General features: G+C 36.6%; 1 protein-coding gene across 8 annotated transcripts in view; it reads right to left on the minus strand.

Annotated features, from left to right (window-relative positions):
* Nucleotides 1–24,248, minus strand: part of ALMS1 (ALMS1 centrosome and basal body associated protein) — a 75,771-nt gene that overhangs the window by 45,940 nt on the left and 5,583 nt on the right. For 7 of the 8 annotated variants that reach the window (XM_068943823.1, XM_009681844.2, XM_068943827.1 and 4 more), the window contains exons 2-4: nucleotides 14,719–14,853; nucleotides 11,964–12,156; nucleotides 1,310–1,430 (exon numbers count right to left, since the gene is read on the minus strand). In XM_068943823.1, the coding sequence (XP_068799924.1) occupies nucleotides 1,310–1,430; nucleotides 11,964–12,156; nucleotides 14,719–14,853 (449 nt within the window). The remainder of the gene's footprint in view (nucleotides 1–1,309; nucleotides 1,431–11,963; nucleotides 12,157–14,718; nucleotides 14,854–24,248) is intronic. The other variant, XM_068943824.1, reaches the window with a different exon arrangement.

Genomic DNA, 24,248 nt, shown 5'->3' on the forward strand with positions numbered 1-24,248 from the left:
TACATCCCCTCAATAGGCTAAAATGTATGTAAGGTCTTTAAAGAAAGGCCAAATAATATCAAAAAAGTACTACTGTCCTATAAGATAAAGGTCTGAAAAGAATACTCGTTTCTACTTAGAATGTCAATGTTTTTTAGTCAATTCAGAACTGAAGTATTTTTATTCACAGGATATTTATTAGTTAAATAAATGTAAAATAGGCATAACGTGCAAAGAAAATGCAGAAGTTGCTTACATGCAACTTCTTTATACATGCACGTATAAATGTGGATGTGGTTTTTTTCCTTTTTCATGAGTCACCCACTTCAGTTTCACTATATTGTCTATTTGTTTGAAGGATACAAAATAAGCCAGGTCTCAGTTGAACATAAGAGTTCAGCAACAACATATTTCTACAAACTTCTAATATTTTCTGTTGTGGATTTTTGAATTAATAGTTATCTTATTTGGGTTTGATGATCATTTCTATATAACGTTACTCGATGGTAGAAGCAGATCACCATCTCTGGCTGAACTAGGTTCTAATCCACAAAGTGAAGTTATAACATGTTTTGTGAGGAAGCAAATTTCTCCCTCCTATCACACACACACACACACAAAAAAAAAAAGTACTTGGAAACCTAAATAGCAATGATGCTGTAAATATATTGCATTAATTTTTATGCATATAAATTTTTCCTCCTTATAGTAAAGGGTAGAGGATTTCTTGCCTCCTTGGCACAAAACGGGTAATTTGTCACACCTTTAAATGAAGGTTTGGACAAAGATTTTTAGCAAAATAGCTGTTTATTTATATTTACATATAAATATGAATGCATATGTTTCATACTGTACATAATAGCTATTATTCTAGTACATAAACAACTTAAATATATACATGTACCTCTATAAAATTATTACCATAAATGAAAACCGTATCTAATTTTTGACCCTGAAATTTGATCAAGTTTATTTCAGAGACTAAGAAAATTTAAAAAGTGTCTAGGAGGGTGGAGTTCCTTATCTTCCCTTTTCTTCAGGTACATTAAGATGATAAATTTAGAAGAGGCCAGTCCGTGTTTTCCCTTGTTCAAATCCTTCTGAAGGCAAAATAAAATGACTAGCAGAACTCTGACAAAGCCTTCTAGCTAAACAACAAGAACAAAACTTTGTCCTATTTCTATGTCCATAAAGCTGTAATTATTTAATTAAAAGCTGTAATTATTTAATTAAACCATGCAAAATAAATAAATAAAATCAATCAATCAATCATGGTCAGCCAGGAGAGAAGTTTGAATTACTTCACGACATGGGTGACTTTATCCTTTACCTTAAAGAAATAAAATCCCCTTCTGATTGCTGGAAAAGCGTATCACCTAAAATTTTTTGACCTTGTGTTGAATATGTCATCAGCAGTGGAAGACATGGAGAGAATCGACTGTCCTGAATATCTGTTAAAAATAAAAATACCATTGAGAGTCAATAATACGGTAATCAAAGCTTGCAAGGTTTAAACTTGCTCTGTCAGCTAATAAAGCCTTCAAAGCTCAAAAACATGCAAAACACAGCCAGAATCACATAACTCCATCATGTAAGTCCTATATTGAAGCACGTTCCCTTATGGATCAAATTCAGCTTTCTTGCCAAGTATCAAATTCGGGTATTTTGTCATAGTCTGCGTAACATTGACATTTCTAACTTACCCTCTATGCTTAACCTTTTTGCGCACATGCTTATGCTTGTCCACTTGCTAGTCAGCCCTTTACCTAATGACTTCCAGACAGTCTGTGCAGGTGGGAGAATGTCCATAGGGCTTCCACCTAGACGGCCATATGGATTTTCTAAGACACTGTAATCTGCTATACGACTTATTGCACAGAGCTACGTGTTAGATGAAATGGCTATTTTTTTTTTCTCTCTTCTAAACTCTCAGCCCTTAGACTGAAAACTCTCTCGAGTAGAATCCACCTGATGTATTAAAATAATGCAGACAGCATCTATAACAGTTCAGTAATAACGACGTAGCAGGAAGGGGCTACACACTCAGGGTTAATCTCTTGAGTTTTAGTAGCACAACTCCTTTTACAAGTAGTACTAACAAACCACTGCGAGGGTAGGTGTTATTAGAAAGGTTAATATCCTTTGCCAGGGAGAGAAACAAGTCACTCACGGGAATTTACTGTTTATTGACTCCTTTAAAAACCAAGCCGCCCCGATGACGCCTTTTCCAATTGCCATTTTCCATAAATTCTGATTATAGTACAGGTTGTAAAGGCTTTTTTTTAAACCAGAGTTTCAAGATGCAAGTAATAATAAAATTTAGTCATCATAATTACACAAATATTTATTTCTGTAGCAATAAATTTTAATTTCTATTACATATTTCTTTGTTCTTTGGGGGTTTTGGCACTTCTAACTTTTTTAATTCATTGCTTATAAAAACAAAAGGAATTGTTTTATACCACAACAGTAAGAACAATCATAGCTTGTAGCTGATAAATGTAAATAGATAGATAGATATTTTGATAGATGGAAAAAACTTACTTCCAGTACTTTGACAGATGAATAAATTTTTTAAAATCAAAAAAGCAATTTCTCATTAAGGGTCTGACATTCAGAAGCAGAGTCCACATTCGCTTAAACTAGGTTTACTAGTATTCAAGTATCTGTAACAAACTAGACTCTGTATCACTTACAAAAGCATAATCACATAAGATCACCATTAAACAAAAAAAAAAGAAAAAAATTAAATTTACATTATGTCAGCTTTAACCTTAGGCTTTCCATAGCCTGTATTACATCACCTCATGAGTGATATCAGACCACAAGTAAAACCTTTTTGATTCATTTTTAATTTAATATTGCAACTTAACAAAGATTTTTTAATTACTTTAGCACTCCATTACATACTGAAAGTATGATTACATAGACAGAAGTAACTCTGCCTCATATAGTAAAGCTAGGTCAAAATATGGATGCTCCCTAGTCGCGCCCCATCAACAGCTAGAATAATAATATGATTGCTCTACAGATTCAAAGATTTCTTCCCATCTCAACAGCTGTCTCCGCCACATGGCAACCCTAATGTCTCCTAGAGGAAGCCAAATTTATACTTTAGCATCTGTAGTACAGATGGCACAAACACGCTATAGCAACTTAAATGGGGAGTCTTTGTTTTTCTAGCATCCCGTACCTCTTTAAAGCTGTACTTTCCCCATTACTTAATTAGATAAATGCATTACACTATCATCAGCAAAGTGAGATAGAGTGGCAACTAATTACCTGTGATACAAATACAAGCAAGCATGAAAATTAGAATAATCTGCCTTTTTTTTTTTTTTTTGAAAGTCTGTAGGAAAGGAGAAGAGTTGTATGTTTAAAAAATAGATATGAATGGCTACTTCTGAGCAATTTGACAAGAGGAGGCCTTCTGAAGAGGCTTAAACAGACTGGTACGCACCTGTGCAAAGCAAGATGAAAATACAATCACAGCACAGGGGAAACATAGAAAAAAATGTAGACAGAACACAAAAAAGGTGAGAACTCAACACTGACAGCATCAGCAGAGAGCGAGCAGGATCCAAGGAAAGAAGAAACAAGGTCAGGGATGTCTCCTCTATAACATAATAGTGACCAAGATTGTGGTCTAACATACTAGATTGATTTCTACTTACATTATTTCAATCACAATTTGAATCATGATTTAAAAAAAAAAAAAAACACACACACAAGAAACAGGAGACAGTGATCTAATTCACTTCAATCTCTTTAGCATTTATTTAAAACATATCTTAAACAAAAGGAGGAGGTTTGGTTTTAGTGGCCGATACTGATTCAGAACCATATTAAATTTCTTATTCCCAACCAATAACTGGGAGTGGACACAATATCTACAATGTATTTACTTAAGTATTTCTTCTGTTTAGTGTATGTTTCTCCAAATATTTTCAATATGCTTGAAAATGCTGCAATGGCAGATTAACCATAGCTAGCTTGGAAATAGATTTCCAGTGAAGATACAAAAACGTTTATTTTAAGAAACATCAAGCAGGTTAGAAAACTAAGCTACCTTAGCTGTGTTAGATGCACAGTTGGGATTTTTTGTTTATTTTTGTTTATTTTTTTTTTCCAAATCTTGTTTTATATTTAGAACTAATGATATTAGTGAACAAATGAAATAGTGATTGCAGTTATTGAATTATTAAACGTGTCATTTCACATCACGATATACTTCATGTTTTCAGAACTGGCATCGCATTTTTATTCATACAATAGAAAAAGAAATCTGGAAGTCAGGCAAGCTTATTTAAGTTCTTCACTTTGAATGAAACTGTTATTTTCAAGTCAAACTGAGAATCAGGAGTGATTAAAGAAAAAAATCTTTTCTACATAATAAAGACTGTGTGCATTATCTTTGTATATGAAGAGATAAAAAAGACTATGAAGGAGGGAACCAAAAAATAATTGAAAAAAGCTGTCAAATACTGTCAAAAATAGATTCTGACAATTTATATATATATATATACACACACACACACATATGTATAAATAAATGTGCATGTATACACATACACACACATATAAATATATATACACCCAACTCATACACCCAACATGAATCACAACATTTGGTTGATAAATCAATGCTTCAAAGGTATATCACATCAACACAAATTCAAGCATCGCTTATCAAAAAATTCAACACAGCACTCAAACAGATGAGGAAAAAAAAAAAGGATTTAGCATTCTTCATGTGGAATTATAAACACGAACTCCTCATATATGGGTAGGTACTCAGTCAGGTCCCTCAGTTGGGGAAGCCTTTCAGTTGCCCTTCAGAAATTCATAAAGTTCTCACAGAGAAGGCCTGCAGACAAGGAGGGTATTGGCTGAGTAGCAAATAACTAACAGCCGCAGATCACTGATACACGGCAATCTGAGTCAACTGGCATCACAGCAGGATGAAGTGCATGAATTTTAGTCTAACCAAAATACAGTCATATGTACCTGGGAACAAAGCACGCTGTCTATTCAAACAGAGTCAAGGAGTACCTCGGAAAGCAGCTCTTCAGATGTGGACTTTGGGTCTTGACAAATAAACCACCAACATGAGACCAGTGCAATACTGCATTAAAGTGATTTTGCCATTTTGGAAACGTATAAAAAGGGAAATTTTGAATAGGATTAACAAGGTACAAGTATTTCCAACCTGTTACTGAAATTACTATTGGAATAATACTTTCAGTTCCTGATGACCATAATTCAGAAGATATTTATACATATGACAGGCAGCTCAGCAGAAACGGCTAAAAGAATAAAGGATTGGAGAAGTGTGCCCTATCACGAAACCCTTCAGAAGCTAGATCTGTTTAGCATAAATCAAAGAGAAGATTATAGACAACTTGAAGACATTTGTATGTATATACACAGGACTGGAAATTTGATAGTTAAGACTACTTCAGTTCAGTAGGCAAGATATAACAAAGTCCAGTAGTAAAACACTGAAGCCATGTGGTTAGACTACAAATAAGACACACCTGAGTGCATCAACACGCTACAACAACGTAAGCGGCTTTCAACAAAAGGTGTAAGGCAGTTTAGCTACGTCATTAAATACCTCAGCCATCACTTCAAACGCATTAAGTAAGTTTTGCTTTGATTTTGTCTCTCCTTCCCTTCCCAGTATCTTACATGTAGTCCCAAACAAGAGCTCTCAAGTTCTGCATCTCCACTTGCAGCGGTAAGGCTGCATTCCAGCAAGAAGCGACAACCCCAATCTCTCCACACACATGCCTGAAGGGTGCGTTTCCCCCTCCTTTTTTGTACAGGCGTCAGCACACTAATCGCACTGAAATATAACCATCTCCATTTCCAGCCTTACCATTTACTTCTCAGTCCACACTGCAAGCTGATCAGATTGTACTGACTGATGTAATCACTCGACTTCGCACAAGCAATGTAGTGGGACGAGCACGCGAGATAAGGAAAAGCCAGACTTTTCCTTTCAATGGCAGCCAATATATTTTGCAGATTAAATATACTGTAGAACTGCACCCACAAACTGGCCTCCATTTCAGTTGCTGCCTGCTCCCCTGATTTTTCTGAAGTGAGCTCTGGTTTTGCCTTAGTAGCAGAAATTTGCCTCAGGCCGGCAGTATCCTACTTTCCCCAGCGGTTTTGAGTTGGAGGAACAGTGGTGGTGATCAGTGACTTGAAGTAGCACATCAGTGAGTACATCAGGCAAGCAAGAATGAGGAAAAAGGGAAGGCAAAAGAGAAGAGGAAAGAGAAGAGTCAAGATTCACTGTGGCTGCACCTTAAGCAAAAACCTTCTCTTTCAACTTGCCGCCTGCAGCAGCCTACCGATAAGGCCTCTTAAAACATCCTTAACGAGTTCAATAAATGGTATTTAACAGGTGCTCTAGGGTGACAGAACTCATTTTGTTATAAAATATAACTCTACCTATCTTAAAAGGTCTTCCTTCTCCAGCTTTTTTTGGAAGCTTTTCTAATCTTATACCACATGAACTGTAATGTTTTCAGTAACTTATTTTCTTCAGGAGGCAGAAAGATCATCACTATCATATTCTGGATGCTTATGATGATTTAGGGGCTCATTACACTCAGACATAACCCAGGTTTTGCAGGCAGAGAAGCAGGTGCTCGATGCTTAAAGCAGCAAGTGACGTCAGTACGATGCTCTTAGAGCATCTTGTGTCAAAACAGTAATTCTTCCCGCTGTCATTCTGAAGGTCAAAAGCTTCCTCACGGTTGAATTTACTGAGCAAGCAAAGCTGGGCATGCTACTTTATCTTATAGCCTGCTGACAATTCTGAATGCCAGAGTGAAATTGCCATTTCTGGAAGATTAAAAAAAATTTTAAAAAAAGCAAAACAAAAACAAAACCTTCTTGGCTTTGTCAATCTGTTCTACAACGTAGCAACAGCAATTTCAGTACAATTGTCTCTGTGATTTTTTTCCCCAAAATGAAATTCAAAACACTTTTAGAAGAGAAAAATGAATAATTAGAATTATAGCTTATGTTTCCCCCTTCCCTCTCACCTTCCCTCTCAAATTTGGAAATGGAAGTACATGTGCAAAAATACTGTAGTTACCGACACACTCTCTAGAGAGCAACAAATAAAATACTGGAAGTATAAAATATTCTTAGATCTTTAAGTATCGTATTAAAAAACCTTCCGCTTTCTCTTTATTTCCAGTTATATTTAAAAACAAACGTTGAAAATAGCAGGAATTTTTCCTTGATAAAATGGTTTCCAGCTGTGCAAATCACATTAATGTGGGCAAAACACTAGAAAACATACTAAATAAAAATATAATAAGCCTACCCTGAAGGGGAAAAAAGATGCGATCTGCCTAAGCTATCACGTTCTTCCACTTTCTAACAACTGACTTTAAACTGAAATTTCGTATGTGGCAAAGCAAAATCTTCTATTTACTCAATATTAACCAACTCTAATCAGAGAGCAACTCACTGTGATGCACACATAGGTTTTAATTATAAAGTTGCCTGTAAACCCAAAATGAGATAGCTAGGAGTACTTGTTACTGCATAAGGGAGAAAACCTATTCATTCCCATTCCTCCTCTCTCCCCCCCCCCCCCCCCAAAAAAAAACCACACACTCAGAAGTAGTTCCAAATCCACAGCAGCCAGCAATTAATTCAGCACCGCCAGCTTGTCTGCCTTAATTACCATGCTAGAACAGGACCTCACTTAATCTTGCTAACATGGTGTTCAAAGAAAAAAAAAATAGGAGGAGGGGAGGGGGTGTCAGGGCAGCAAGGAACAGGGCTTAGTGTTTAGTATAAGACCAACAGTGACATATGAATTGTGACTTGGCAAAAGTAAGTCTAGGACTTGCAATAAATTACCTAGTTTCTAAGAAACCAAAAAAATTGCTGGTCCTTCCCTCCACACTTTTGTATCGCACACAGGATTTTAAAACTTCCTTCAGCACATGTATTACCTCTACCAACGCTAACCTTGTCCTAGGTTCTACATTTACAGATAGAAGGCATCTCCTGTCTCGAGTTTCCTCAAGACAGGTATATTCATAACACATGATAGAAGAACCCCACAACAGTTAGATGAGGGTAAACAACTACAACAAGAGATTCAAGCGCAGCAAAAGCTATTTCTTTAACCAGACTATTTGGGTTGCCCAAAACTAATTCAATCTTCGAAGAAAGCATTACAGGAGCAGTAAGGGATAGTTGCAGTCTTCAGTGCAAGACCTACAGTGAAAGGCTCTGGGCCTTGGGACTCAGAGGGATTCAGTTTGAATGAGAAACTCCGGAGCCAGATCCACCAGGCTATTCGAGAGCTGTCCTCTCTCCCGTTATACACTTCTTCTCAAAGGATGGATCCAATCATTACCAAAATTACCTCAGAAACAGACATAAACGAGCAAGGAGAGCACGTTGTAATCACAGCTGAACTCATAAGGCCTCAAAGAGTCGCAATTTATGATTATCAAGCCATTGCCGAGGTATTTACAACTCCATTCAGTTAAATGGCTTGTTGAACTTAAGAACAAACAAAAACCCAAAGAGGGACCTGCATACAAGAAAGATTACACGAGCACGTGCAGGAACGGCAAACTGCAAACTGAACTTGCAGTTAACTGGAAGTAACATAGGTTTATTTTAAAATATCAAAAGCAGTCATGCTATTTGCCTATAATCATTTTGTATGTTCATGAAAAAGAAATAGTCCAATGATGTATGGAATAGATAGAAAGATCAGACCCGCCTGAGAAGCAGCTTTATTCAGCAACTTCAGTGAAATTCTGGAAAAGTGAGTCACAAATATAATAATGCCTTACCCTAGCCATTAGGTTCTTTTACAGAGTGATCCTCTAAGGGATATCAACACTAAGAGAAACACTTCAGGCCTAGTAATAGCTTTCTTAAATTCAAAAGTGTTTCCAAGGAAGTACACATGAGTGTATGCATAAAAGGAATCTAGGAGGAATGTCATAAGAGGACAGAAAGAAAGGAAAGAAAAAGAGGTTTGAAAAAGAGGAACTAAGCGCTATCAGCACGTAAGTAGTTAAGAGAGAAGATAACAGTGGGTTACCGTATTAAGTACATTAAGCACAAAAATACGAAATTAACCAAAGTTTGAGCAATGAAAATTAATAATAAAATACTCTCACTGAATCAAGACAGAGCCACCTTTGAAAGCCACAAGTAAATCATAGAGTGCATGATCGAATTTGATGTTCAAATTAGCATTTCTATTAAGAGTAAAAGGAAAAAAGAAAATTGCAGATATTTATATCTAAATATAACAACCGCTAATTTAAGGTAAGCATTGGAACCAACAGATAAAAAGCATGGCTGAAGGACTAGTGAACAGTTGATTCATATGGTAACTTGGATAAATAAGAAAGCAGAAATTCAATAAATTAAAATAATGCCAATAAAGTTAGGGAAATGAGGAAAACGTTCCAGCTCGGGTAACAAAAACTGCTCCTAACAGCAGTCTTTGCTAGCTTTGTCTTCCATAGGTAGCAGAGAAGAAAAAAAAAAAACAAACCACTCCAGCTGTACGGATATTGTTAGCTAAGTGATGTTTAGCTCTGCTTTGGCTGTTTCTGCTTTTATTTTACGTGCACGTACAAAAAGGGGACAAATATCATACTTTACAGATTAATTGCTATGGCTGAAGGTTGAAGCCAAAAAGCCTGAGGAAAATATGAACAAATAAAGGTAAAGAAAAAATGGATCTGATAAAGGTTTTTCCTTTGGAGATGGAGGCAACCTGTTTCTCTTGTCAGGGATAGATTCTTCCTGTTATTGATAGTGATCGTAAAGATAATGAGTGCATCTGCTTCCACCATCTTGAGAATTATTAGAAATTATTACAATAAATCACTAATACTGTTTGTATCTTAAGATGCTAAGAATAATGCTGTGCTATTAACAGAACTTTTCTGTTTCAGGGATATACTACGAATGGACTAAAAAGTATACAACCAGAATGGACTAGAATGTTCCAACTCCAAAGGGTGGAAAAATAATCTAACCTAAGTGAATACAGTGAAATATTAAATTTTTGAACTTCTCACATCAATGTTTATTCATACTGGGGTGCTAAGATGTGAACACAGGCAACAGAAATGCTTCTTTTCTAAAGCAGAAGCGTTAGAACAGGAAAATATTACCGACAATGCTATAAATTGTACCCAAATGCAATTGCTAGCAATTAGGGCTACTAATAGGATAGCTATTTTATATTTTATATATATAAAAAAAATAAATGGTCTACAGCCACAAAAACACCCCCACTATGGGTGGGAGAAGTGTCCAGGTTAGTTTAAGATCCAGGCATGGAAATAGAATGCAACAATGTCATTAAGGACAAACTAAAATCAGGACATCGTAGGTGCAAAACAAATACAACCGCCAAAGAGTAAAGGCACAATCCCCACTAGCATTACCGAAAATGATCCATTGTCACTTTGGATACCTAATGAGAGCTTGATGCATCAGTAATGATGTATTAATAGAGATAAACACGTGTTGTGAAAAACTGAGTTTTCACAAATGGGTTTGTCCTACAAGGATGCAGCCTGAACAACGCTGCACTCCTATGAAGCAACAACTACTTGTATGCAACACCAGTTAGCAGTTAATGATTCTCACACACACAACACTGCAAACGGGCGCACATGTGCTTTTTCCCTGTATCTAGCTTATTGGAATCACATTAGATAATTTTTTCCATGTGGGGTTCAGTTATGTATAATAACCTTCATGTATATATATATATATATATAGAATGAAACATACACAGGGTCCACCCATATAATGTATCAACTATAGCATAATCAGAATTATGCAACATGGAAGATCACTACACTAGGATAGGAATGCAGTCACTAGAACAAACTTATTAGCGAATCTCAACAAATGGAACAAGAAATTGAAGTATAAAGAAACACCAAGCCAGGAAATGTCATATTGTGATAGAAAACCAACAGCTATTATGATTAAGAAGGGATGCAAAAATCCTATCACCATTACATTATTTTTTAAATAATAAAGTCACCTGAAGCCACAGCTGTAATCCAATTAGCTTTAACACCCTGCAGTTATTTCATTTGCATTGCAAATTGCACTGTTAACAGTAATGCTAATAATGCTGCAATATACTGTACATAGCTTTGCACACCTTACCTCTATGATTAACAGTACTGAAGATCACACACTCATTGAAAAAACAATCAGAGGTCCAAACTGCTACTCACATTATGTTTTGTTGCACTAATTTCCTAAATAACCAAAACTATCCAGATAAAGGGATCTGCTCCAGTCTTGCAGTAATATAGTACTTCTAGCTAAAATTCCTCAGGTTTTCTCTTGTCTGTAAAGGGATACATACACAACTAACTAAAGAGCAGTAACATTTATAGAGTATCTTTGCAGAGGGCTATTGAAAACTTTGTCCATTATGGAAATATTTTAAGACTTAGAAAAACGTAGAAGTACAAAATAGTTTGAATATATCAGAAAGGGGTGCAAGCATACACATCCTCTCATCAGTTGTTCTTGTTATCAGAAAAAAAATACATATCTAGTTTACTATTTTGAAATTAGCCAAGAATGATTCATGGCCAATAAATTAATGCAGATTTTAAGCTCGAAAAAATTATCAGATCATCTAGAAAAAAAATCTTAAGCATTTTTAACATCACTCAAGTTTACTATTAATTCTAAAGAAAAACAAGACTACAATTTTACTTGAGATGAAATACAGTTGGTCCTCCTATTAAAAGATCCAGGAAAGTTCTCTATCTCATTTTGAAGACGGACTTTGACAACCAAACTGCACTTAACGTATTTTGTGAGCACCAACTGCAGCTATAATAAGTCAAATCCATGTTGAGGAGTACTTTAGAAGGAAAAGAAAAATTCTAATTGTTTAGTAGTTAACAAAAAAGCAGCTTTGAACATACTTAGAAGTAAGCCATGCGTCTCTCCAGGACACTGCCTTGTGGATGCTTCTGCTGAAGGCAACACTCCTTCCTCCATCGTAGGGGACTCTGTCAGGTCATTTCTATCACAAGTCAGGCCAAGTTTTGTCTCTGAGACAGCAGTTAAACGGCTGACATCCAGTTCTGCTGGAAGCTGATACCACGACTCCATTCCCTAAAACACGTGGGGAGAAAAACGTTATCAAATGTTCAAAACTTTTGCTTACCAAAAAAAACAAAAAACCCACCAAATGCTAAAACAAATCTCTTACATCACGTTAATACTTTTTCGGTACATCTAGCCTTCATCTTTAACATATTAATCAAGTGCCATAATCACACTAAGTTAGGAAAACTAAAGGTAGCAACAACAGCATACAAATATACAAGCACATTAATAGTGGATCTTATTTCGATATCTATTCTAATTATGACTCACCAGTATTATGGAACAAAATAGTCTTTGCTTAAACATTACCAACACCAATTTGTTTCTTTATTATTTTTTTAAAGAAAGAAAAAAGACTTTCAGTGAAACAATACCCTCCTGGAGCATCAGAGTCTTAACAGGATATCCTAACCGTGCAAATAAGGATTACAGTGTAAATCTATTGCTATTTAGACAAAATTTTAAAAAGAGTCATCACATGTTTTTCCAAAATGAAAGAATACCTCACCAATGAGGTATAATAATCACTGTCTATAACAGCAAATGTAACGTTAATGATTGAAAACAGGGTTGTCAGTATCCACACGGTTCATTTCTCCCCTACTACAAGTCACAGGACAGGAAAAAGGTTTTTTTAAGAGGCACTCTCCTCCTTCCAGACCATTACTGAAACGAAGGCACTGAAGGAAGAGATTAGAGGAGGTAGTCTCACACAGTGTGTTACACAGAGACAGAAACCTCTTGCAGCCCCATTCAGGGCCCAATAGCATATTTGGCTACAGCTCCTCCAGCCATTATAACCCCATAACCTTGTGACATGTACAGAATCACTGATCTTTAAAAGGTCTTTGGGTTGATACTGCCAAACGATAGGTTCCCTCTAGCATAGCTTCTACAACAGACCAGTTTTAAAACACTTGGGGGCGGGGACAGGATCTCAAGCATCCAAAAAAAATTTTAAGTTGTAGTTTCAAAGAGAAAAAGACTAAGTTGTGAAAAGTAAAATTATTATTCCACAGTGTATTTTCTATACTAATATTCAATTTTTTAATGTAATAGAAGTAGGATCCACAAAATAACTGCGGAAGTCCACAGTCAGTTCTCACTACTGCCTGAATTCTCGTCTCTCACTATATATTCACTGGCCTTCTATCATTCATCTGAAACTCAGCTCCATCTCCAAATCATCCTACCACGGCAGAAGACTTTTCCAAAACAGAATGAAATCTCTCGCTTACAAACAACAATGATCTTGAAGCGGACAAATGCTTTAGTAAGATGCTGGGTCAACAGAGTTCCTGGCACTGCTTAGGGAACGTTGTTTGCACTGTACATCTGGGGATTAACAAGTACAACACTCGCTGGTTCTCCTTTAAAATAAGTGTCTAATTATATGAATCCTGAATTCACACAGATGATGACTGAGTATTTTAACCAGCTCTTAGTGGTTTTTTTTTTTTTTTAAAGAAAAAGACTTTCAATTCATGTTTAAACAGAAAGGAGCACCTTTAGTTCAAATAATTCATTAAAGAATTTGCACTGGGATTACAAGGGAAGTAATTAAATGGATAAATTTTAATTATGGAAAAGACACAGACCAGTCTTCGATGCAGAGAATTAAGAATACCCATCACCTATAACACACTACACCATTATTATGAGCATAAATAATTTGCAATTACAGATAAGTTAATATAAAGTGAAGAAAGTGTCCCAGAGATTTGATAAAAGGAAAACAGTATCCCTACTTAATAGCTGCAAGCTCTTCTACCTTTTGAAATCCTGGTAAGGTATTAAAGGCCGTTTTTCAAATTAAGATCCTGCTATACGTACTACATTTGTCCAATATTCTTATAACCATTAGGAAGTACATTTCTAATAAACTCAATATTTTCAAAAATTTATGTTTTATGTCATTTTTAGAGTAATGAAATATTTGGCTACACATCCATTAGATAGAAACGACTGTGACTGTATCATGATATGAATATGATTTTCCTTAATCACGTATGGAGGACATTTCATTGAAACCAAGGACTAAAACTAGTCAGATTTCACATGAACAGAAGCACTGCTCTGTGCTCACACGCAGAGCAGATACTTTGAGGTAGACAGAGCCGACAATTTAGAGGCAGTAGCAGGATCAGAGTTATAGCGAAGCACAAGCTGAATACAGATCAAAGATGCGTTGTTGCAAAGAAGAAAACATACTGGAAAATACATTTAAGTTTAGAACCAGAAGAGACAGAACAAAATTCACTCCAATCTCCTCATCCCAGGTAAGTTCTCAGCTGAGCTGCTAGGGGCTCAGTTTTGAACTACCCATGCCAAAAAGGTATATAAAACTTGGAGCAAGAATAGGCTAGGTGACTTGTCAGGGTCCATAAAAGTCCTATCTTTCTGCAGTACCAAGATACAGAAACATAGAACTCATCTGTGGGGACTTATAGTATACAGGACACAGCATTTTACATTATTTTAAACCACATAATTAATCTTCAACCACAAAACAAAACAGACTTCTACTGCTCAGCACTCACAACCAAAGACAAAGCACAGCAGAAATACCTCATTAATGGCAGACTTCTGACGTATTGCTTCTCCCAGAGAGACACCACTGGTAATTGACACCTGGGTTCCACTGCTGCTCTGACTTAATAATTCCTCCTTCCAGCTAGGATGTGGTGGAGTTGTGGCAATAGGCTAAAACACACACATGAAGCATGTTTTTAAAGCAGAAGATAAAGGTCTGGGTATTTCAACGTGTAGATGCATTTAGGCAACAGGCAACGAAATATATAAAATACTCAGACATCCCCAATGCCTAAAATTAGACCTCTACTTCAATATACTTCGGAAACGACATATATCCCACCCACATTTGACAAAACATTTGACTAAAAGGGGCAGATTCATTTGCCACTTTATATCCCAAGATAACAGTAAGTATAATTTTCTACACATTAGTCAATCGTTTTTTGAGGGCCAGAAATTTATTTCTCATTCCTTCTCTCCCCCTACCCCCATTTACATGCAGCACTCAGTAAATTGCAAAACACATACCAGAAAGACTCATCATCATCAAAATCAGTTTCTGGCATTTGTCCTGTCTGGTATATTAATAGCTGCTTAGGTTTTTTAATAGTCAGTTATTTTTAGTTACTTTTCAATATTCATGTTCTAAAATAAATAATCAATGCTGTAAATTCAGTATAAAATAAGGCAACCTATGCAAACATCATAGAGCAATTGAAGGTTAATTTCTATATTATAATTTAGCAATATCCGATACACTTTTAGGGCCCATGAACTAAAGGTAAATTGGATGGGTGCCCAAAAAGCAGCTGTAACATCGTTTCCCTACAAGGTACCAGAGGAAGCTATTCTACATTCAGAATGAAATTTCTCTTCTCTAATATCCCACGTCTGAGGTTACAGTGACTGCCACAGCCTTCTTCAGACAAGCAAGACAGCCAGTTCCAAATATAATGGCATATAAGTTTAAACACAGACACTTCAGGAATATCAGGATTCAGCAAAACCAAAAATGTTCCAGGAAAGAAGCTCTTGGATATAAAGTTAAAAAATAAAAATAAATAAATAAATAATAAAACAAAGCAAAAAAAAAAACCAAAAAAACAAAAAAGAAGCCACAGATTTCCAGACACAAGAAGATGTTACGGTAGTCAATAGTAACACCGGAGGAAATCAGCTAACATTAACGCCGCAATTACACCTGAAGCTTCAACCAGAAGAGAAGTCATAGCTCCCTCCCCTCATCCTCATGTCAGCTCCCATTCTAACTTACTAATAACCAAAAAAGCCTAACCATCCTTGGTATTAGCGATTAAATCAGCAAATGGAGGGGTATGAAGAACACCACAGCCAGTACAAACCAGCGGAAGCTCAGTGTCACTCACTTCTGCGCCTCAATTCACGTGTCTGCTGTCTAGCGGTACCCGGCTGCCATAAGAATTACAACGGCCCTTAACGTGTGTGTGCAAGTGATGTGTGAAGGACAGAAGTAAAAAGTCACAGACTGATAAAAGGAGAGGGTCAGTGAGAAAGACGCAAATAATTTCCCAGAAGTCTTCCTTCTACGTGAGTAATTATAATGCTGTTGGATACGTGCCTTATGTTCAAGAGTCCTCCAGTGACCACTGTTTTCTTTTTATCGGTATTTCTGATAAACTGGAATAACATTTATTCAAACATGTCTATTCAGTAGCACAGATCTACACTGACTGAACGAGCATACCATTTGCAATGCATATCAAGAAAAAGCAAGCTACAAGAACTTTCCTGAAGACATCAATTACATTCTAAGAAAGGAAATCAGACACAAACTTAGCCAAAAAGTCCAGAACACAGATTTGCTTCAATGTACAAATAAGCACGTAAATTTTGGAATGTGGGATTATTTTCTTTAGAAGTGAATATTGCTACAGAAATAGCTAAATTGACACCTGAATTCTGTTTCCTCCTTCTTATGCAGTAAAAATCTGAAAAGGTGAATAAAAACTTGGTAATTTTTATTTCACGTATTATGTGACTGATAGCGCATATTAGAACTTAGAAGAATGAACTGAATCAGCTGAATGATTTTTATACAGAACACATAACATTTTAAATCTATCCACAAAAAATAAAGCTATCACATATGAATCTTGATTAATATGGTACATTCCCAAGAAACTATTAATTCTGCCACAAAAACAGCAGGTTTACAAAGTTTAGAGATAACCTATGGAAGAACCTTTCAAGTCAGAGTCACCTGGTCAAGCTATACCTCAGATAAACACCATCCAATGGCCAGTTTGTGCCCTGCATAATGAGAGTTTGGGCCTTCCCTCTAATTCCCGCTTACCAGACATGCATTACGTAAAAGCTTTCAGTGAATGACATATTTTCATCCTTACTAAGTCTGAGGGCACGCAAAGTTGAAGACAGACTAAACTTTTCGTGCCTTTAAAGAGCATTTGTTCGGGGAAAGGCCAGAATTCACTGGCAAAACACCACGTGGACTCTGCTTAGCTTCACTCCCTATTTTGCCTCTGAACAAACGGTAACATTTAACTCTTCCTCCCTGTAAACTGTGGCCCACTTCACTGCTAAGATGAGGATTCCGGTTTAGGATTGTATCATTTTTTTCACTAAATGCCCAGCTGTTCCTTTAAAATAAAAGCAGCCACGGGTTCAAAAGCCTGGTTTCAAACAGAACATCTTTGGGGCCACACCTCTGCATTTTTTCAGATGCTGTTAAAAACACAACTCTACACACTGATCTCACAAGTTTTAGCTCTTGGAAAGATAACAGTTCTCAAAATTTCAGCACAGTTTGCCATCCTCAACTCTTCCACAAAATAGTATCACTGAAATAAAAACATGACGTAGCTTTCCTTTGCTTCTGAACAACCGTGGGCGTGCAACATAGGGTTGTCTCTGAATATAGCCATTCCAAAGTTGTTGACTGAAGCCAGTTTAACAGTACGTTACTTGCAGAAGGCTTAAAGTGTCATTTTGAAGACCTACACAATGCTACCTACTGCTTCTGTACAGAACAGTGTTCTAAAGAAAATCGGTCTGAATGGCAAGAATATCTTCAACTAAGTTTAAACAAACTTCAGCACTCAACAGAAAGTTTTTTATTGCCATTGATCAGGATTTTCTTTCCACATCAGTGCACCTTTTATGAACGTTTGCAGTAAGAAAAGAGAACTCAACAGCATCACTGCACTGCAGATGAAGTTCCCCATTAATAAGATCATTCAATAGCTTTAACATTAAAAATAAACCAGACCAAAAAGCAGACACACAGAATGATCCTAAATCCCTTCAGCTCACAGAACCTCTGTGATCATTTGTAACCCACACATAGGAAATCAAGATTCAGCCAGGCAGCAACTACTACATGAATGCTGTGGTCACAACCTTCTGCCCGCACCGGTGCATAATGATCACGGTTTCCTTTTAGTCCGGATGCTGAAACATCAAGGAACTTGCCCTGCTGCCTGCTCCTAGCTGCCCCATGGAGACAGGGAGGGAGGGAGGAGCAGCTGTTCCACAGTTCTCCAAATTAATTCCTTGCACAAAAAAAAATCTGTTTGAGCTCTGCGTAGGGGGGGGGTCAAGGTAATAACGTTAGCCTGTATGCATATATTCAATCCCTGCTGCATTCCTCTAGTTCTTATTGTTCATACTAATCAAGTCATTAAAAGAAGCAGCACCCAAGCATATGTGACAACAGCTCTGAATGCAAAACGTTCCAGCAGCTATTTGGTTATTTAATTAAGGCCTTTTATTTAAAATTTGGGATTTCAATATACATCTTCAGCAAAGGGCAGTTTTATTAATCCAACTGGAAATTAATAGTGGTAGGTAAGAGACCCATACTGTCCTTAGGAAACTAATTTCAAAAGAAAAATGTATTGATTTTATTTAGATATGTTAAGCATAGCTAATTAAGTGGATGTTGTAGAGAATATTAAAACAGATGAGTAATGACAGCATTAAAGATGCTCACAATGAACAAAAGACTAAACAACTGAACTGTGCATGTTATTCTTCATTCTCCCCTTTAAAATGACCTTTCTTAGCCCACGGTAAGCAATTCCTTTCAAAATTATTTTATTAGTCATATACCTGCCAGCCATTGAAACAAAATCCCATTTCTATGTTCAAGCTGTTGCATCGCAGGCTTCCCTCACCTTACCCACAGACAAGCTAGAGAAACCATTTTTAGCGTGAAGAGAATTCTTGAGCTTCCAAAGACTAGTTAATGACTTGCTAACTAAAAAAAAAAGGTCTGACAACCTACAAATAATATGACCAAGACCATAACTTCATTAAACCTTGTAGCTAAAGTTTTAATTGAGCTTTTCCTCCATATATTTTCAACACGCTTAGTAACACAGTCTTTGTCAAAACATCACAAGAAAAATAACACACAAAACCTCATCAGAAGAGGTTCCAACCTATAGCTTCATATCTTAGTTTTTTACTGAATTTTTTTTAATAGAATGAGAAAATAACAATCCTACAGCAATCGAAGTCAGCAAGATTCTTCCGTATAGAGATAATTCAACCTGAATAACTCTTGGGCAATTGGGGATAAAATGAGGCTATAGAAGGATAAGGCACAACTCAGCTCGCGTTCTGTGGAAAATTCTTTCCCAGAAACACTCCCTCCTCCCAAAGATGCCCTTGGCACCTACAGTTTTCCAAACTTATTCATTTTACATGAGAACTTGGATCAGTCTTATTTGGGGGAAACGCAGTCAAACATGTATCATACGCAGTCCTCAAGAAAAAATTGGTGGAGAAATGCAAGTGTGATTACTACAGAATAGCAATATTCTGTATAGCACTATATAGCAAGATTCAAAATACCATTATATCTGGAGCTATCAAAGACAATATTCTTAATACTCACCCAGAAGAGCAAGAAGGAATCAAGAAAATACTAATGCTAAGAGTATTTACACGGTGACTTCCATGCAAAAGCTCAAAAATGTTTCATAAACACTGATTCACAGCACCGCTTCAGAACATACACTATCCTCCTTTTACTAGGCATAGAGAACTTAACCTGTATAACAATACTGCAGATCAGTGCCAGAGCTGATTGCCTGACTGAGTAGTCTGATCTGACCATAACGCTGCACGCCTCTCTCATTTGATACTCTGCAGCCTCATCTGTCTTTGCCCGTAGGTTATGAGAGAGAAGTCAGTAGAGAAGCACTATTGCATCATAAATCAAGGAGATTAAAGGATGACATGAAAATGAGCAATGAGAGAAAAAATACATAGTTTCTGTATCACAGTTAGATAATACTGTACTCTTTACCTATTTTAATATTCCATGGAAGTAACTGCTGTCATTGTCACAGTGATGCCATAGCATCATGAACATGAAAAGTGGTCTGCACAATGGTTACTGAGAAAAGATACTTATCAAGCCAGTTCCTGTTCAAACATAATTCAAATTGTTTTACAGTATGCAGCTCCCTCATCTACACAGAAACGTTCTTCTCTTCAGACAAGCAGAAACAAGATGACAAAAAAAGCAGAAAACATTCATCGTTGTCTCCCAGCTCCATCGCGCTTCACCAATTCTGATTTCCAGTTACCTGTTTGTCAATACTTCTCAAAGTGCCTATAAACCACTGATCTTTCTGCAAAGTTATTGGGGGGGGGGGGGATTTGAACTGGAAGAAAAAAGAACGAAGCAGAATCACTGAAGAAGGAATATACTTATAATTAGTCAGAAATTCTGCACTAAAACATCAGTAAACAGAAAATATCGGTAGCGTTCAGTCCAAGAAATCTCATGAGAAAGGAGCACTTAAGATCAACCACTGATAGATCCTCCAGGGAGGCAGCCATCCTGAAAATGAGCCACAAGTTCTACAAGTCAAGAAGCAATCCCACCACCCCAGCCTCAGAGCAGCCCACCTAGCAAACGCTCAGTGAAATCAATACATCTCTCCCTTCCAAAACTGCTGCTTAAATAGTTCATCTACCACACAACAACACAAGAACCATGTTCATTTTAATCAAGAGTTATTAGGGGTCTTCTATTTAAAGTTATAGTAAAACATTTCATAAAATCTCTTCCTCCCTCACACCCAAAAAAGGTTTTTGGAGTTTGTTCTTCCCAAATTTCTTTCAAAGAAAAAAATCTGAGGTTTTACACAACTCTATGTCCAAATGTTATGCTCTGAAATGAAATAAAAATAAAAAATCAAAAGCCAATCATGTTTGAGATACTGAACCAACAGAAACTTAAGGAAAGATCACTTCATGAAGACAATTTATTTCTCATACAGGTAGGAAATTCCTGGCAGCAACCAAGCCCGATTTGTGTTTTGAGATAAAAAGTGCCACAGCTCAAGATAGCAGGGCTATAGGAACACACACTTACCAGCTGTAGTTTCTCATAATTGCACACATAAGGCATTAGTATGTATTTAGCAATCCTCTTGAAAGAAACCTGATACAGCATTGACAAAACATCATAAAGAAAATAATCTCACTTTTTGAAAGGCTGCTAAGTAACTTGAACCTCATGGGCTAGTAGCTGGATAAAAGCTAAAGAAACATGCAATAGGACATTCTGTTTCATTTTTTGTTTTTAAACCTCATACCAAAGAGCAAAACTAAAGCAATAGCACAGTGAAGGAGATCTGCCATATATTAGCACTGTATGTACCCGGGTACGTAATAAAGCAGTCACAAGTTAAAAAATAAATTATAATTTACTAAATTAGTATAATCATCTCTGAGGGCTTCCACGTAATTAAACTCAAATGAAGAAAATTCAACAAGCTTTTCCTCCCGAAATTCAGCAAGTCAAATGTTAGCCTTCGCTGCTAAATACATAATGAGAAGAAAAGGAGAGAACAGCTGAACAGCTATGATTACTCCCCACCATAGTACCATTAACTTACGTGGTAGGAATAGTAACTTCTGTTTGGCGTTCTTAACTTTTTGTAGAACAAAATATGGTAGTGTGAAAGTTTAAATACACACACCCATCTCTCCTAACTTTCTTCTGACCCACAGATTACTCTAGTAAAAATATCATAAAAATTCTAGTAGAAATATTCAATAGCACAACACAACACCAGCACAACAAAAACAAAAAACTAAAAAGATAAGGGAAAGAGAACTCCCTGGATGAGGCATTCTAACAAACTGATCTTCCCAAAGCATCAGAAATATACTATAATTATATAACTGCCACGCTCCCTTTTAACAGTCTTTTGCGTATCGGAATGTTCTCTCTTCTTCCCAAATATGATCCTTTCCTTTACAAAAACTAAAACACAGATGCTCCCCAGCCTTCCCTTATGAAACACCTTTCTAAATCTCTTAACAATCCAGAGGGGAGCACATTAAGTTGTCAGCAAACCAGAGATATTCCTTCTCAATTTATGATCTCCAAAACTGGACAAACTAGTCTCAGTGCAATCTCTAAGGTTTTAAATACCTACCTCCAAGGCTTCACACGCAGCATTCTTTATTAATAAAAACTAACCTTGTCTTTCACCACAAAGTAAATGTTATCCTTTCCCCATAATGACGGCTAACAGATAAAATTTCTTGATAAGGAATGTATTGTGATTTCTTCCTCCTAAAGCCACGGCTACATGGTCCAAATTAATCCAGTGTAAATCTGTGCTTCAGTTTCCTTATGCAGATGAACATGCAAGCTGCAAAATTACTGGTCCTGTAAAACTAGGCAGTGGAGTTCAGGAGCAACTCTTCCAACACCAGCGAGCATTTATGCCAAATTAAGGTGACCGTGAAAGAGTGCTAGAGGTAGATACCGTTCTGAACTTGTCTTCATTAGGACTTCATCCTGTTCATTTCAGGGCTTTTTTCAATTTTGTCAAGATCAGTCTTGATTTCGATACCATCTTCCACAGCATTCATTACTTTCCCAGCTTAGCATTACCTACTTATTTTCTCCATCATCATTCAATTCATCAACGAAAACACTGAACAGAAACGCTGTTCCTGAAAGAACAGCGAACTGTACCTGAAATGCCTTCCAAATTTGCTACATATTTCCTTAGTTTATCCCAATCAGCATATTCCCAAGATCAAAGAGCCTACTTATATCAAGACACAATTATATCACCTCCCCTTTATCTACTAGATCACTTATCCTCTCAAAGAGGATAATTAAATGGGTTTGAAATTAATTGTTCTTAACAAAGTCACACCTGAGTATTTTCTTAATTTAGTTCAAGTGGTTACAAAGAGTTTGTTCTAAATTCTTACATTTTTTGTACTTTTATCCACTAGGAGTAGGTGATAAACAAACATACAATAGAAGAACACGATTAATGAACGCTTCAACATCACTTCGTATTTCAGAGGAATGGGCATTTGACCATTTATCCGTATACACAATTAGTTTGGCATAAACAAACATACAATAGAAGAACATGACTAACAAACACTTCAACATCACTTCGTATTTCAGACGAACGTGCGTTTGACCATTTATCTGTATACACAATTAGTTTTGCATACAGATGCAGTAAAGTCCCCATCCTACAAACCCCAGGCGCATCTGCCACATAGGTAGAGACAAAGCACATATGACTGAAATCTTACCACTGGAAGTTTCTTCATAGTTGCACAACTTGTATTCAGCACTAAAAAATTCTGTTCATATTTGTCCATTAGTTTGTGTTCAAATTTTACGTCCTAGTAACTTTAAAAAGCTGTAAGTCAGAATTTGGCACAAACGATACCCAAATCAAACTTTCAAAACTGGTCTCGAAACCAGTCTGGGTAACCTTCCAAGCTGAAGAAAGCTAAGGTGCAAGCTCTCATATGACCTGTAACAACAGTGCAGTGCAAGCCTCATGCCACTTGGAGTCAGCAACCCACTGCTGCAGGACAATGTCAGGCAGAGCCCCACACAGTGCAGAAAGACCAACGAACACAGAAACAAGCACAGATTTACCTGTTTAAAAAAAAAAAAAAAAAAAAAAAAGAGTTGACCACTGTGTTCCAGAAAATTAAAGAAAAAGACAATTTTGCCAGAATAAACAGAACGTAGGTCACATTTTGTCTTCTGCTTCCTCTGCTCATTTAATGGTATAATTATCAGCTTGTAATGGACACTCAAGCAAAAGCAAAGCAACTTGTATGCAAAAGCACTTCAAAGACTATATACAAACGCAGAACTCCCTTAATGCTACACCAGTGTGACTGCATCTCACATAAACCCAACAATCTAATTTAGCATGCCTTTATAATCCATATCAACTCTGCTTGATGTTCAAAAACACAAAGTAAAAAAGGGTGTCTCATTCAAATATAGAAAAAGTTTTACATCAGAGATGGCTTTGGTCAGAAGACCGAAGTCCCTGCTTACAAGTTTTATTTAAATTGTTAGCATTTAAGTCCAGCTCCTGCTGAACGTATTAGTAGAACTCCCATTGTCTGCACATGACCCAGCACTAGAAGATCATCTATGAACAGGCTAGCATGTAGTTTGGATTTCAAACATATTCAAACAGATGCAACAATGATGTTCAGTGATTTCGTCCCGTTCGGTTTTAGCAGGTACAGAATAA

This window comes from Struthio camelus, chromosome 4, assembly GCF_040807025.1.
Source record: "Struthio camelus isolate bStrCam1 chromosome 4, bStrCam1.hap1, whole genome shotgun sequence".
Classification (NCBI taxonomy): domain Eukaryota; kingdom Metazoa; phylum Chordata; class Aves; order Struthioniformes; family Struthionidae; genus Struthio; species Struthio camelus.